This window comes from Salvelinus alpinus, chromosome 31 (genome assembly GCF_045679555.1).
Source record: "Salvelinus alpinus chromosome 31, SLU_Salpinus.1, whole genome shotgun sequence".
Classification (NCBI taxonomy): Eukaryota; Metazoa; Chordata; class Actinopteri; order Salmoniformes; family Salmonidae; genus Salvelinus; species Salvelinus alpinus.
Genome location: NC_092116.1, coordinates 33,864,914 through 33,881,935, shown reverse-complemented (window position 1 = coordinate 33,881,935; position 17,022 = coordinate 33,864,914). Strand labels below are relative to the sequence as shown.

General features: G+C 40.7%; 1 protein-coding gene across 1 annotated transcript; it reads left to right on the top strand.

Moving 5' to 3' along the window:
* Positions 1-8,697: 8,697 nt before the first annotated feature.
* LOC139561512 (general transcription factor II-I repeat domain-containing protein 2-like) lies at positions 8,698-11,252 on the top strand. Its single transcript, XM_071378689.1, has 2 exons — positions 8,698-10,639; positions 10,766-11,252. The coding sequence occupies exons 1-2, from the start codon at positions 8,823-8,825 to the stop codon at positions 10,770-10,772; spliced, it is 1,824 nt and encodes a 607-aa protein (XP_071234790.1). The 5' UTR covers positions 8,698-8,822; the 3' UTR covers positions 10,773-11,252.
* The last annotated feature ends 5,770 nt before the right edge of the window (positions 11,253-17,022 follow it).

The following is a 17,022-nucleotide window of genomic DNA, read 5'->3' as shown; positions in this document are numbered from 1 at the left end:
GTGGAACACTGTCCAAAATGTAAATAGATCCAAGTAAACGTTCTGAGGACCAGGACTATAAAAAAAGGAAAAAGTTGATAAGCCAGCAGCAACTTTTTGAAAGACCGAGTGGATTTGTTAAGTGACTAAGATACCGTAGAAGAGTGTTGAAAACAGCATATACATATGAGATGAGTAATTCCAGATATATGTAAACATTATTAAAGTGGCCAGTGATTCGTAATCTATGTCTATAGGCAGGAGCCTCTAATGTGCTTGTGATTGCTGTTTAACAGTCTGATGGACTTGAGATAGAAGCTGTTTTTCAGTCTCTTGGTCCCAGCTTGATGCACCTGTACTGACCTCGCCTTCTGGATGGTAGCGGGGTGAAGAGGCAGTGGCTCGGGTGGTTGATGTTTTGTTGACGTTGGGTGAGAGGTTGTTTCCCAGGCATCACACTCCCAGAGCCCTCACCTCCTCCCTGTAGGCTGTCTCGTCATCGTTGGTAATCAAGCCTACTACTGTTGTGTCATCTGCAAACTTGATGATTGAGTTGGAGGCGTGCTTGGCCACGCAGTCATGTGTGAACAGGGAGTACAGGAGGGGGCTGAGCACGCACCCTTGTGGTGCCCCAGTGTTGGAGATCAGCGGAGTGGAGGTGATGTTTCCTACCTTCACCACCTGGGGACGGCCCGTCAGGAAGTCCTCAAAGCGTGCAAAGAATGTGTTTATCCTGTCCGGAAGCAAGACGTCAGTCTCGGCGACGTTACTGGTTTTCCTTTTGTAGTCCGTGGTTGTCTGTAGTCCCTGCCACAAACGTCTCGTGTCTGAGATGTTGAATTGCGACTCCACTTTATCTCTATAATGATGTTTGATTGCCTTGCGAAGTGAATAACTGCACTGTTTATACTCTGCCATATTACCAGTCTCCTTGCCATGGTTAAATGTGGTGGTTCGGGCTTTCAGTTTCACCCAACCGCTCCCCGTTTCTTCAGCTGGTTGTTCAGTACGGCACCATTTCTATTCAACTGAACGCTCCATTACGTTTTAATGTACTGAACATACTATTTAGTTTAATGTACTGAACATACTATTTAGTTTAATGTACTGAACATACTATTTAGTTTAATGTACTGAACATACTATTTAGTTTAATGTACTGAACATACTATTTAGTTTAATCTACTGAACATACTATTTAGTTTAATGTACTGAACATACTATTTAGTTTAATGTACTGAACATACTATTTAGTTTAATGTACTGAACATACTATTTAGTTTAATGTACTGAACATACTATTTAGTTTTAATCTACTGAACATACTATTTAGTTGAATGTACTGAACATACTATTTAGTTTAATGTACTGAACATACTATATAGTTTAATGTACTGAACATACTATTTAGTTGAATGTACTGAACATACTATTTAGTTTAACCTTTACCGAACCTCAACCCCGTATCCGGGATCACCCCCCACCCCCCACACACTGATTAGCATAGCTAGCATAGCTTCACAAGTAGATAGTAGCATCTAAATATCATTAAATCACAAGTCCAAGACACCAGATGAAAGATACAGATCTTGTGAATAAAGCCACCATTTCAGATTTTTAAAATGTTTTACAGGGAAGACAAAATATGTAAATCTATTAGCTAAACACGTTAGCAAAATACACCACTATTCTAACTCCATCAGTTTCTTACTCCTTCAGGTGCTATCACCAATTCGGCTCAACTAAGATATTGATAGCCAATAACCTATAGAAAAAACCATCAGATGACAGTCTGATAACATATTCATGGTATAGGATAGTTTTTGTTAGAAAAAAGTGCATATTTCAGGTAGAAATCACAGTTTACAATTGCACCGACCATCACAAATCGACTAGAATTACTAGATAGAGCAACGTGTATGACCAATTTACTCATCATAAAACATTTCATAAAAATAGACAAAGCATAGCAATGGAAAGACCCAGTTCTTGTGATTTCAGACCATATTTCAGATTTTCTAAGCGTTTTTCAGCGAAAACACAATAAATCGATAAGTTAGCATACTACATGTGCAAACGTTACCAGAGCATCGATTCCAGCCAAAGAGCGCTATAACGTAACCACCGCCAAAAGATATTAATTTTTTCACTAACCTTCTCAGAATTCTTCCGATGACACTCCTGTAACATCATTTTACAACATACATATACAGTTTGTTCGAAAAGGTGCATATTTAGCCATACAAAACCGTGGTTACACAATAAAAATACTAGGAAATCAAGCCTCAATATGTCTGACGTCATCTATCAGAGTGATCTAGTTTAATTAAAAGCTAATCATATACTTGACTAAAAAATACAGGGTTGACAGGAATCGAAAGACAAATTAGTTCTTAATGCAACCGCTGATTTACATTTTTAAAATTATCCTTACTTTTCAATACAGGGTTCGCCAAGTGAAGCTATACCAAAGCTATACCAAACAAAATGGCGAAATATGCGTTTAAAATATTTCGACAGAACAACAATTTATCATATTAAATATTGCTTACTTTGAGCTGTTCTTCCATCATATTCTTGGGCAATGTATCCTTTCTATGTTATAAACGTCTTTTGGTCGATAGATGTCCTCTGTCCTTCGAAATATCCACTAACGATCGAACGGGACACCAAAACGTGTCCAAAGTTTCAGAGTGCACAACAAAGAAATTCCTCAAAATCGCACTAAACGGATATAAATTGCTATAAAACGGTTTAAATTAACTACCTTATGATGTTTCTAAGTCCTATATCGAATTAAATTACAGACGGATACATTTCAAGTTGATAACCGAGCCTGTGAAAATGGCGTCCGGAGGTCCCATCCTGCGTAAGGGCGAGCGTCGAAAGGGGGGCTACTCTCACTCCTTGGTGTTTTATAACCTCTGAGAGCTACCTAGAAGGCCCATTCCACTTCTCATTGGTTACTGACATCCAGGGGAAGGCGGGTGCAGTTCGTGTCGTTCCATAGGATAGACAGAGACCTTAAAAACTGATCTGAAACCAGAGCTTCGCTCTCAGACCTTTCACTGTCTGTCATGGATTTCGCTGTAGAAAGTGTTCTGGGTCACCCACAGACATAATTTCAACGTTGTATGAAACTAGAAGGTGTTTTCTATCCAATATAATTAATAATATGCATATTGTACGAGCAAGAATTGAGTACTAGGCAGTTTAATTTGGAGACGACAAAATGCTAATTCGGAACAGCACCCCCTGTAGTCGCAAGAACTGAACATACTATTTAGTTTAATGTACTGAACGCAGCCCTGCATTGTCTGGAATAATAACCATTCTTAGTGTCTGTGTCCTAAATGGCACCCTATTCCTTATGTAGTGCAGGTCCTGGTCTAAAGTAGTGCACTACATAGGGAATAATGGTCAAATAGGTCCTGGTCTAAAGTAGTGCACTACATAGGGAATAGGGTTCAAATAGGTCCTGGTCTAAAGTAGTGCACTACATAGGGAATAATGGTCAAATAGGTCCTGGTCTAAAGTAGTGCACTACATAGGGAATAATGGTCAAATAGGCCCTGGTCTAAAGTAGAGCACTACATAGGGAATAATGGTCAAATAGGTCCTGGTCTAAAGTAGTGCACTACATAGGGAATAATGGTCAAATAGGCCCTGGTCTAAAGTAGTGCACTACATAGGGAATAGTGTTCAAATAGTCCCTGGTCTAAAGTAGTGCACTACATAGGGAATAATGGTCAAATAGGCCCTGGTCTAAAGTAGTGCACTACATAGGGAATAATGGTCAAATAGGTCCTGGTCTAAAGTAGTGCACTACATAGGGAATAGGGTTCAAATAGGGCCTGGTCTAAAGTAGTGCACTACATAGGGAATAATGGTCAAATAGGCCCTGGTCTAAAGTAGTGCACTACATAGGGAATAGGGTTCCATATGGGATGAAGCAATACATCACTGACCTGGGAGAAAACATGGAGAACCCTGTACTCACCATGTTACCAATCTGTCACCAATCACTTTGCTGATCCATCAGAAACCAATAAATATCTCCAGGTCTGTTGAACAAAGTGATTTTCATTGTAACTGGGGTCATACTGACACACACACACAGACAGACAGACAGACAGACAGACAGACAGACAGACAGACAGACAGACAGACAGACAGACAGACAGACAGACAGACAGACAGACAGACAGACAGACAGACACACACTTTCTGCAGTGATTGTCATTATAATGTAATTTATTTATGTATTTATTTTCTGTTGTACAGAGTTGTCTACTGTTGTCTGTCGCCCCCCAGTGGTTCTTTGTTGTAAGAACGAACTTATTTCCGTCCCAAATGGGACCCTATTGTAGTGCACTATAAAGGGAATAGGGGACCATTAGGGACTTATGTAACTGGAATATGTTGTTGCACTACGTCCTAATGATTAGCTCTGGTCCAGGGTGTGACGTGCATCTTGATGGTGCTGAACCGTCTTGATGGATATAACACCCTGGACCAGAGCTACCTAACAATACACAGCTGGATAATAAGTCCTGTTATCTGATATTCTGAATAATGTTGTATTTTATACGTTGTTAAACTGATAAAAAAGGAGAAACCCGCACACTGCTCTTGCTAGTATCACTGCTCTTTATTCAGCTTTCCGTATCGGCCTCAAGGCCTTCCTCAGAGCTCTGTGAGTGTTAGTCGTTTGCACCCTTATGTAGACATTGCATCGAATGGGGTTGGAGTCGAGGGGAAATTAACATGTGTTACCAAATATAACAATGTGCATTTCATAAGTATTATAATAAAGTGTGTACATAAAACGTATTAAACACGTCCAGGACCGGACCTGGACGTTCTGCCCCAGACCTGGACGTTCTGCCCCCCCAATGTGTTTGGGTACATTTTTGTCTCAGCTTAACGTCGAAGGAACAGAACATAATAGCAGCCCAATTAATAGTCCTCTGCTACAAATTAAACACCATTTTAACACATCTGGTTAGTAGGGTATATAATCAGTTCAATGTCAGTAAAATAGCCTTGTATTTTCAATCTGATTACATTGATAAAATCACTAGTGGCCTGGTTGTTCTGCCGCTCAGGACGAGACAAAAATAATGACATCTTAGACATCCTTATGGATCTAAACTTGGCACTTTCAAAAGTGACCTTTCCACCCAGACAGAGGCTCCACTGACGCAGAAAACGGTAAGCTTCAACCGCTGGCTTCTCGTCCGTTGTAAAACCCAACAACAGAAGTGCTTCACTAAAAGCTGCCTGGGTTTAAACAAATATATTCTCTTTTCAGAAAGAGAAAAACTCAATAAGGACAGAATAGTAGAGTCAGTTTTTTTGTATCTCTTCGAATATTATAGGCTGCAGCTCAGCTTCAGATTGTCATAGAGAGGAATCAATATATCTCCATATGCATCGGAGTCCCGTCTTTCTCGGGCATTTCAGAGCTTGTTTCTACCATAAGACGTCACAGAGTTACGCATTGTTATAGAACGCTTAATATCACCTGGATACGTTTTATGTATTTATTTACAAATATGAAGCAAACAATAGATATAGATACAGACACGGAGGTATTTAATCAGTACTTGCGACAGTATTGTAGTATTTGTCTATACCGACATCTATGGAGGATAATTGTGTCCGTCAAACAGGAAGTCTTACCACTTATTTATTGGAGGATGAAGAAATAAGCTCCAATTATCTGTGTAATTGTGTGTTTCTGACCGTTAACATGTTGGGTGGACGCGTGTACATATAGGAGGTTCCTGACCAGGCAGAAGGGAGTTTCACTTTAACCGCTGCATCGGAGAGTTACAATGTTGCTGTCACTATGCAACCTACTACCTACAGTAGGAAAACGAGTTTCTGATTAATAATATCACACCTGTTATCACACATGGTACGACCCCATAATTGTTACAATTACAATAGAAATAACACTTTTATATTACATATTTAACATATATTTTCATATTCCTGTAGAACTGTAAAACACAGTAAGATCATTTGAGCTTTGGAAACAAGCGCGTTCATAAATGCATGGTGGGCCTCGTTATAAATGGGTGGGCCTCGTTATAAATGGGTGGGCCTCGTTATAAATGGGTGGGCCTCGTTATAAATGGGTGGGCCTGGTTATAAATGCATGGTGGGCCTCGTTATAAATGCATGGTGGGCCTCGTTATAAATGGGTGGGCCTCGTTATAAATGGGTGGGCCTCTTTATAAATGCATGGCGGGCCTCGTTATAAATGGGTGGGCCTCGTTATAATTGGGTGGGCCTCGTTATAAATGCATGGTGGGCCTCGTTATAATTGGGTGGGCCTCGTTATAAATGGGTGGGTCTCGTTATAAATGGGTGGGCCTCGTTATAAATGCATGGTGGGCCTCGTTATAAATGCATGTCGGGCCTCGTTATAAATGCATGGTGGGCCTCGTTATGAATGCATGGTGGGCCTCGTTATAAATGGGTGGGCCTCGTTATGAATGCATGGCGGCCTCGTTTCGCTGGAGCAGTGTAAAATACCCTTTCTGTCAATGACCCAGCCTTAACGAATTTCGTTTATTTCCATATTGAATGTGATTGTCCAACATCATCATGTATTTATTGTGTAGAGTGGCCTCTTTCCCCTGCTGTGGTGCTGCATTGCAGTCAGCGATGTTTTCTCTCGGTAGCTGTCCAGGGTCCTGAAATCAAATCATGTGAGTTTGCTTGGACACCAGCCTGATCTCCAGCTCCTTCCACCTCTGGAAACTATCTGGGTGGCCATGTGACTTCTCATGAGAGGCTGAGGAGGTGACACTGACTCTTCCAGTCCCTGGTTCCATCCCTGACCAGCGCAGATTTGCACGCTTGTGAAAAAAAGTTTGCCGCAAAAACAGAAGTCTGCATTGTTTTGCTTGGAATAGACAAGCCTTGGTCTCTCCACTCTCTCCGTTCGCCATCCTCCTATTGTAGTTGGCCACCGAAAACGGGAGGGCTGGCCCTGAACACGTCTGTTAACCCACAATGAGGACATTAAGTAAGTTTTCATAAATCATTGGGTTCCGTTCAAGAAGAAACGTCAGAGTAGTCTGAAGTGGAGGCATTAATTCATGTTCACATTTACAACATAACATGGGTGGTGTTTACCTACATAACACAACCCACATGGACATTTAATCATGTAGATAAAATGGGTGGTGTTTACCTACATAACACAACCCACATGGACATTTAATCAGGTAGATAACATGGGTGGTGTTTACCTACATAACACAGCCCACATGGACATTTAATCATGTAGATAACATGGGTGGTGTTTACCTACATAACACAACCCACATGGACATTTAATCATGTAGATAACATGGGTGGTGTTTACCTACATAACACAACCCACATGGACATTTAATCATGTAGATAACATGGGTGGTGTTTACCTACATAACACAACCCACATGGACATTTAATCATGTAGATAACATGGGTGGTGTTTACCTACATAACACAACCCACATGGACATTTAATCATGTAGACAACATGGGTGGTGTTTACCTACATAACACAGCTCACATGGACATTTAATCATGTAGTTAACATGGGTGGTGTTTACCTACATAACACAGCCCACATGGACATTTAATCATGTAGATAACATGGGTGGTGTTTACCTACATAACACAACCCACATGGACATTTAATCATGTAGATAACATGGGTGGTGGAACACGTAATAATGTCATTTATTTGGAACCGTTCTCCTGTATGTGGGTGGCAGAAACGTTCACACTTCATCATATTGTTGCACTGGGCTCAGCATCTGCATTTATAGCTACCAATCAGAAGAGGGCGTAAAAGAGCCTGGCTCGTTTTCTTTTGTGGCTGGAAGTTTGGCATGGACCAATTTGTTGCGTAAATTGCGACCTCTCCTATATACAATAAGTGGTGGGTTCTTAAATTCAGCTGGCAGAGCTGGGTCTGATAAAACATGACAATGGTTCTTGACAGCATCTCCCACTTTGTGCGAGTTCCAAGTCTATGTGGTGGCAGCGGCCACGGGTAGGTTTGATCTCAGGCCCCAAAAACGTTATTATTATTATTATTATTATTCAATATACATTATTATTTGTATTTATTTTATTACATGTTTAAAATAAATGAGTGTGAGATTTATTTTCTATGGGTCATTTTAATATAATGTAACAAGGAAATAGTCCGCGACAATCACGTTGGCTTCCGACTATTGGTTAAAAAAAATGTTTAAATCATACGGTGGTTTACCTGAACAACGTCACGTGGATAAACTTTGTAGAGCAGAAACTAGCAAGCTCTACCGCGCTAGTTTACTGGAAGTGACTCACCAGCTAAGGTGATTTAGTAGTTCTAGCAATGGCAAACCAAATGTCGATCCCTAGGTTTTTCCAAAAAATAGACGTCTGGAGGAAAAAGTGTGTGCCAGAAAATAATACGGATCAATCTACCGATAGTTTCCACTAGAATGAGACATTAACAGGTGGATAGTTTCCACTAGAATGAGACATTAACAGGTGGCGCCAGGATAGTTTCCACTAGAATGAGACATTAACAGGTGGGTACAGGATAGTTTCCACTAGAACACATGTGTCAAACTCAAGGCCCGCGGGCCAGATGTGGCCCGCCAGGTCATTTTATGTGGCCCGCGAGAGCTTAAAAGTTTTGAGTGTCTAAAAATAAATACCAAAAAATAAATTAAGAGCGTGCTTTGACCAAAAACTACATTCCCACAATGCCTTTCGACTACGCTAGCCACGGCAGTGTCCATGCCAACGAGTGGAATTGAGATATAAATAATGATCCCAAAATGTCCAGAAAGAGAAAAGTTGATGCAGACGGAAGACTGTTTCAAGAAAGATGGGAAGGCGAATACTTGTTTGCGCTTCAAGGAGAAAGACCGGTATGTCTTTTGTGTTACGAGGCGGTGTCGGTTGTCAAAGAGTACAATCTGCGTCGACATTTTGACACCAAACACGGAGCTAAGTACGCTAAAGCTAGCCTTCAAGAAAAGCAACAAATTGCCCAAGAATTAAAAGGCAAACTGCGGTCGCAGCAGAGTTTGTTCATGAAATCCACAGCCAAAAACGAGGCCGCGGTGAAAGCTAGCTTCATTGTGGCTGAAGAAATCGCCCACGCTTCCAAGTCTTTTTCAGAGGGAGCGTTTTTGAAGCAGTGCATGCTGAAGGTCTGTGAGCAGGTGTGTCCCGACCAGTTACAGACTTTTAAAAATGTCAGTTTATCAAGAAACACCATCGTCGACCGAGTGAAGGAACTAGCAGAAAATCTTACAACACAGCCGGCCGAGGAGACACGCAGCTACACAGCTTTTTCATTAGCTGTTGATGAAAGCACAGATAACACGGACACGGCGCCGTTATCAATTTTTATTAGAGGCGTAAAGTCGGACCTCTCTATCACTGAGGAGCTGTTGGATGTGGCTGCAATGCATGGGACCACGACGGGACAGAACATTTTTGATGCGGTAGAGAAGTCCGTAAGTAAAAATGCATTGCAGTGGGAAAACTTGGTAGGATTAACTACAGACGGTGCACCGGCAATGTGTGGAGGAAAAGTGGGCTTGGTTGGACTAATGAAGGGGAAAATGCAAAAAATTAACTGTCACACGCCTTTGATAACGTATCATTGCATTATCCATCAAGAAGCTTTGTGTGGGAAGGTGCTGGGGATGGAGGACATTGTGACCACAGTCATGAAAACAGTGAACTTCATTCGGGCGCGTGGCCTGAATCACCGTCAGTTCCAGCAGTTTTTGCTGGAGATGGGCTCGGAACACGGGGATGTGCTGTACCATACAGAAGTGCGGTGGCTGAGTAGGAGCAAAGTCCTCAAGCGATTTTTCGAGCTCAGGAAAGACATTGCTCTTTTTATGCAGAGTAAAGGAAAACTCATGTCTGAACTATCAGATCCAAAGTGGATGTGTGACTTTGCTGTGTTGTGTGACATAACCGACCATCTCGCCCAGCTGAATCAGAAGCTGCAGGGACGCAAACAAGTCATCACGCAGATGTCCGACACGATCACGGCTTTCCAGCGTAAATTGGACTTATGGATGTGGCAAGTGAAACAGGACAATCTTGTTCACTTTCCTGTTTGTCAGAGCATGTCAGCCTCATTTCCCGAGACTTTTTCATGTGCTCAGTTGGCTACCAAACTGAGCTGGTTAAAGACTGAGTTTGATCGGCGCTTCTCTGACTTCAGAGCACAACAGTCTGGCTTTGACATCTTTGCCAATCCTTTCACCACCGATGTCTGCACTGCACCCCAACACCTTCAGATGGAGCTAATTGAGCTTCAAAGCGACAGTGGCCTGAGAGCAAAGTTTCAGGATGCTACAATCCAGGACTTTTACCGTCTGCTGCCTCCTGGTTTGATGCCACAGCTTCGACTTCATGCTGCCCGTGTTCTGTCCATGTTTGGGAGCACCTATCTGTGCGAACAGTTTTTTTCCATAATGAATCTGAACAAAAACAAGCACAGATCACGCCTCACGGATGACAACCTCCATGCTGTTCTACGCATTGCCTCAGCACAGGACCTAAAACCAGACATTGACACACTGGTAACGGGAAAACGGTGTCAGACATCTGGTCAGAAAACACACAGGCAAGCATTTTTTTTTAAACTTAATTAAAATATAATAAAATGTAATTCAACCAAGAAGAAGAACAGTTAAACTGTGTGCAATTTAATGATTGTGCTTGCATTTTGTTTTGTGTTTATCATTTTCAGAACATGATCAATCGATAGTAGAGAGAGAATCCACTTGGTGTGTTCAAGGACAGGCAGCATCTCCTCATCAAAGACTAACCGAAAAACTTGACCAATATAGTTGTGAACTGAGTCAACCTTTATTTTGGTATTTTTAGTTGATTACATATTATTTATGTGTAGCTGCTGTAGTAATTATTTAATGTTTGCAGGTTTATGTGTGTATGCAGACAAATTGTTGTCATCAAACCATCAGTTGGGTGCACGGCTGTGTGCAGCCTTTTTTTGTAAAATGCTACATGTGTCATACATGTTCTTTGCAGCTAAGTTTTATGTTATTTTTCTTTATTCACTTGGACAGTTTGATCCTTCATTAATGGAGTTATGTGGGTTTTCATAAGCTGACAAAATTTAAAAGGATTTATGTTAGAGCTACAAGCAAACATATATTTTCTATGCAACTGTAATTGTCACTTGAATAAGTTATAATAAATAATGAGTTATTTAACATTAAGGAGGAGTTACATTTATTTTACATTACATTCGATTACATTTATAAGTTACATCTGGCCCTTTGAGGACAGCCATTATGCTGATGTGGCCCTCGGTGAAAATGAGTTTGACACCCCTGCACTAGAATGAGACATTAACAGGTGGCGCCAGGATAGAAACAACCGCAATCACCATCACAACCGCCAATGCCACGTTGAGCCAGACATGCCTCCCCCACCCAGATAACTCAGGAGGAGACTTTGATAAATGTCTCAAGCTAACTGAAGAGATGATGATTAAGCATGATATTAGTCATTGGGATGTGAGCGCATCACGGCAACGAAAACTGCCTGTAAAATTGGCAGACAGTGTAGTCACAACTTCATTAGGGGTAACATCCAGCATTAAGAATGACAGTGACCTGAGGCAACTTTGGAACAATATTCTAGACAGACAGATTACTGAGTTAAACTCCAGATTTCAACACATATGGGATCATGCAAGCGGCAGCCTCCTTTTCCAAAGGATCCCCAACCTGCGGCATTCAAGAGCAGCTGAAGACCACATGCGATCATTAATATCAATTGAGGATGCTGAATTCACTGTTTTTATTCAGCAGTTGAGTCGCAAAATGAACATGGGAAAGAGTGACTTTTCCTCCATAATGAGTGTACTTGACAGCTGCCCTGATTATATTTCCCCTAATATAAACTCTCTGTTAAGGATCATTGTCACACTTCCAATGACATCATGCGGTGTGGAGAGACTTTTCTCAACAACAAGTAGGATAAAACATCGTCTTCGCACATCAATGACAAGCGCCCGGCTGAACCACTTCAGTTCTCTGTCTTTAGAGCGTGAACTGACAGACACATTGGATTAAGTATGAAATCATCACCATATTCAACTCAAAGCCTCGCCGTCTGCGCTTTGTGATGTAGGTCACGCCTTATTGATACGTCTACTAAAGGTAAGGTACCTTTTTATAGTACTACTGTCCGCCGTGGTATAAATGGTAACATCAAACATAGGCTTGTTTGCCCATCGAGATTAAAGTGCGCCTGAAGATGAGTTTTATGGTGTTGGCAACTGGTCTAAAGTTACTATCTTATTTTAATATGCTGGGATAAGTCATTATTTGTATATGTAACGAGGTTGCTCCTAGTACTATGCACTAGTATAAAACGATTGTATTACGAAATAATATACGGTGCACATCGCAAAATATATGTAATAAACAAGTAGAAGAAATGCCTATCCACATTTTTCTAGGCCTCCCCCCCCCCAAAACAATCTGGCTACTATGTGGTGGTGAACATTACAGAGGTCTTTAGCTCTAGTGGCTCTTTGTTGTAGCAGTTCATCTGGTGTTTCCCCTAATGCCACATTAAGAGCTTCATCCACACATTGTGGAGAGGAGCCTCTTAGAAACACATTGTGGAGAGGAGCCTCTTAGAAACACATTGTGGAGAGGAGCCTCTTAGAAACACATTGTGGAGAGGAGCCTCTTAGAAACACATTGTGGAGAGGAGCCTCTTAGAAACATATTGCACATCTCAGCTGCTGTTTCTACAGAGTCCTCTGTGGAGAGACATACACCACGCAGTCTGAAACACTGGCTTCTTGGAAGTTCTCTTTTTAATGTCTCAGGGTGGAATCTGTCTTCCTGTAATAGAGTATTGTCTCAGGGTGGAATCTGTCTCCCTGTAATAGAGTATTGTCTCAGGGTGGAATCTGTCTCCCTGTAATATAGTATTGTCTCAGGGTGGAATCTGTCTCCCTGTAATATAGTATTGTCTCAGGGTGGAATCTGTCTCCCTGTAATATAGTAATGTCTCAGGGTGGAATCTGTCTCCCTGTAATAGAGTATTGTCTCAGGGTGGAATCTGTCTCCCTGTAATAGAGTATTGTCTCAGGGTGGAAGCTGTCTCCCTGTAATATAGTATTGTCTCAGGGTGGAATCTGTCTCCCTGTAATATAGTATTGTCTCAGGGTGGAATCTGTCTCCCTGTAATATAGTATTGTCTCAGGGTGGAATCTGTCTCCCTGTATAATAGTATTGTCTCAGGGTGGAATCTGTCTCCCTGTAATATAGTATTGTCTCAGGGTGGAATCTGTCTCCCTGTAATATAGTATTGTCTCAGGGTGGAATCTGTCTCCCTGTAATATAGTATTGTCTCAGGGTGGAATCTGTCTCCCTGTATAATAGTATTGTCTCAGGGTGGAATCTGTCTCCCTGTAATATAGTTTTGTCTCAGGGTGGAATCTGTCTCCCTGTAATAGAGTATTGTCTCAGGGTGGAATCTGTCTCCCTGTAATAGAGTATTGTCTCTGGGTGGAATCTGTCTCCCTGTAATATAGTATTGTCTCAGGGTTTAATCTGTCTCCCTGTAATATAGTATTGTCTCAGGGTGGAATCTGTCTCCCTGTAATATAGTATTGTCTCAGGGTGGAATCTGTCTCCCTGTAATATAGTATTGTCTCAGGGTGGAATCTGTCTCCCTGTAATATAGTATTGTCTCAGGGTGGAATCTGTCTCCCTGTAATATAGTATTGTCTCAGAGTGGAATCTGTCTCCCTGTAATATAGTATTGTCTCAGGGTGGAATCTGTCTCCCTGTAATATAGTATTGTCTCAGAGTGGAATCTGTCTCCCTGTAATATAGTATTGTATCAGGGTGGAATCTGTCTCCCTGTAATAGAGTATTGTCTCAGGGTGGAATCTGTCTCCCTGTAATATAGTATTGTCTCAGAGTGGAATCTGTCTCCCTGTAATAGAGTATTGTCTCAGGGTGGAATCTGTCTCCCTGTAATATAGTTTTGTCTCAGGGTGTAATCTGTCTCCCTGTAATATAGTATTGTCTCAGAGTGGAATCTGTCTCCCTGTAATATAGTATTGTCTCAGGGTGGAATCTGTCTCCCTGTAATATAGTATTGTCTCAGAGTGGAATCTGTCTCCCTGTAATATAGTATTGTCTCAGAGTGGAATCTGTATCCCTGTAATAGAGTATTGTCTCAGGGTGGAATCTGTCTCCCTGTAATAGAGTATTGTCTCAGGGTGGAATCTGTCTCCCTGTAATATAGTATTGTCTCAGGGTGGAATCTGTCTCCCTGTAATATAGTATTGTCTCAGGGTGGAATCTGTCTCCCTGTAATATAGTATTGTCTCAGGGTGGAATCTGTCTCCCTGTAATATAGTATTGTCTCAGGGTGGAATCTGTCTCCCTGTAATATAGTATTGTCTCAGGGTGGAATCTGTCTCCCTGTAATATAGTATTGTCTCAGGGTGGAATCTGTCTCCCTGTAATAGAGTATTGTCTCAGGGTGGAATCTGTCTCCCTGTAATAGATTATTGTCTCAGGGTGGAATCTGTCTCCCTGTAATATAGTATTGTCTCAGGGTGGAATCTGTCTCCCTGTAATAGAGTATTGTCTCAGGGTGGAATCTGTCTCCCTGTAATATAGTATTGTCTCAGGGTGGAATCTCTCCCTGTAATATAGTATTGTCTCTGGGTGGAATCTGTCTCCCTGTAATAGAGTATTGTCTCAGGGTGGAATCTGTCTCCCTGTAATAGAGTATAACTGTCCGTTTGTTTTCTATAAAGAGTTGTAAACAGAGATGCTGGTTTCATTAACTAGTGGAACCAAAAGATATGTTTGTTTTCATTAACTAGTGGAACCAAAAGAGATGCTGGTTTTATTAACTAGTGGAACCAAAAGAGATGCTGGTTTTATTAACTAGTGGAACCAAAAGAGATGTTTGTTTTCATTAACTACTGGAACCAAAAGAGATGCTGGTTTTATTAACTAGTGGAACCAAAAGTGATGCTGGTTTTATTAACTAGTGGAACCAAAAGAGATGGTGGTTTTATTAACTAGTGGAACCAAAAGAGATGTTTGTTTTCATTAACTAGTGGAACCAAAAGAGATGCTGGTTTTCATTAACTAGTGGAACCAAAAGAGATGCTGGTTTTCATTAACTAGTGGAACCAAAAGAGATGTTTGTTTTCATTAACTAGTGGAACCAAAAGTGATGCTGGTTTTATTAACTACTGGAACCAAAAGAGATGCTGGTTTTATTAACTAGTGGAACCAAAAGAGATGTTTGTTTTCATTAACTAGTGGAACCAAAAGAGATGCTGGTTTTATTAACTAGTGGAACCAAAAGAGATGGTGGTTTTATTAACTAGTGGAACCAAAAGTGATGCTGGTTTTATTAACTAGTGGAACCAAAAGAGATGCTGGTTTCATTAACTACTGGAACCAAAAGAGATGGTGGTTTTATTAACTAGTGGAACCAAAAGTGATGCTGGTTTTATTAACTAGTGGAACCAAAAGAGATGCTGGTTTCATTAACTAGTGGAACCAAAAGAGATGGTGGTTTTATTAACTAGTGGAACCAAAAGTGATGCTGGTTTTATTAACTAGTGGAACCAAAAGAGATGCTGGTTTTATTAACTAGTGGAACCAAAAGAGAAGCTGGTTTTATTAACTAGTGGAACCAAAAGAGATGGTGGTTTTATTAACTAGTGGAACCAAAAGTGATGCTGGTTTTATTAACTAGTGGAACCAAAAGAGATGGTGGTTTTATTAACTAGTGGAACCAAAAGAGATGGTGGTTTTCATTAACTAGTGGAACCAAAAGAGATGGTGGTTTTATTAACTAGTGGAACCAAAAGTGATGCTGGTTTTATTAACTAGTGGAACCAAAAGAGATGCTGGTTTTATTAACTAGTGGAACCAAAAGAGATGCTGGTTTTATTAACTAGTGGAACCAAAAGTGATGCTGGTTTTATTAACTAGTGGAACCAAAAGAGATGCTGGTTTCATTAACTAGTGGAACCAAAAGAGATGGTGGTTTTATTAACTAGTGGAACCAAAAGAGATGTTTGTTTTCATTAACTACTGGAACCAAAAGAGATGCTGGTTTTATTAACTAGTGGAACCAAAAGTGATGCTGGTTTTATTAACTAGTGGAACCAAAAGAGATGCTGGTTTCATTAACTAGTTTAACTAAAAGTGATGCTGGTTTTATTAACTAGTGGAACCAAAAGAGATGCTGGTTTCATTAACTAGTGGAACCAAAAGAGATGCTGGTTGTATTAACTAGTGGAACCAAAAGAGATGCTGGTTTCATTAACTAGTTTAACTAAAAGTGATGCTGGTTTTATTAACTAGTGGAACCAAAAGAGATGCTGGTTTCATTAACTAGTGGAACCAAAAGAGATGCTGGTTTTATTAACTAGTGGAACCAAAAGAGATGCTGGTTTTATTAACTAGTGGAACCAAAAGAGATGCTGGTTTTCATTAACTACTGGAACCAAAAGAGATGCTGTTTTCATTAACTAGTGGAACCAAAAGAGATGCTGGTTTTATTAACTAGTGGAACCAAAAGAGATGCTGGTTTTATTAACTAGTGGAACCAAAAGAGATGCTGGTTTTATTAACTAGTGGAACAACAAGTGATGCTGGTTTTATTAACTAGTGGAACCAAAAGAGATGCTGTTTTTATTAACTAGTTGAACTAAAAGTGATGCTTGTTTTATTAACTAGTGGAACCAAAAGAGATGCTGGTTTCATTAACTAGTGGAACCAAAAGAGATGCTGGTTTCATTAACTAGTGGAACCAAAAGAGATGCTGGTTTCATTAACTAGTGGAACCAAAAGAGATGCTGGTTTTCATTACTGGTGGAACCAAAAGAGTTGCTGGTTTTATTAACTAGTGGAACCAAAAGTGATGCTGGTTTTATTAACTAGTGGAACCAAAAGAGATGCTGGTTTTATTAAC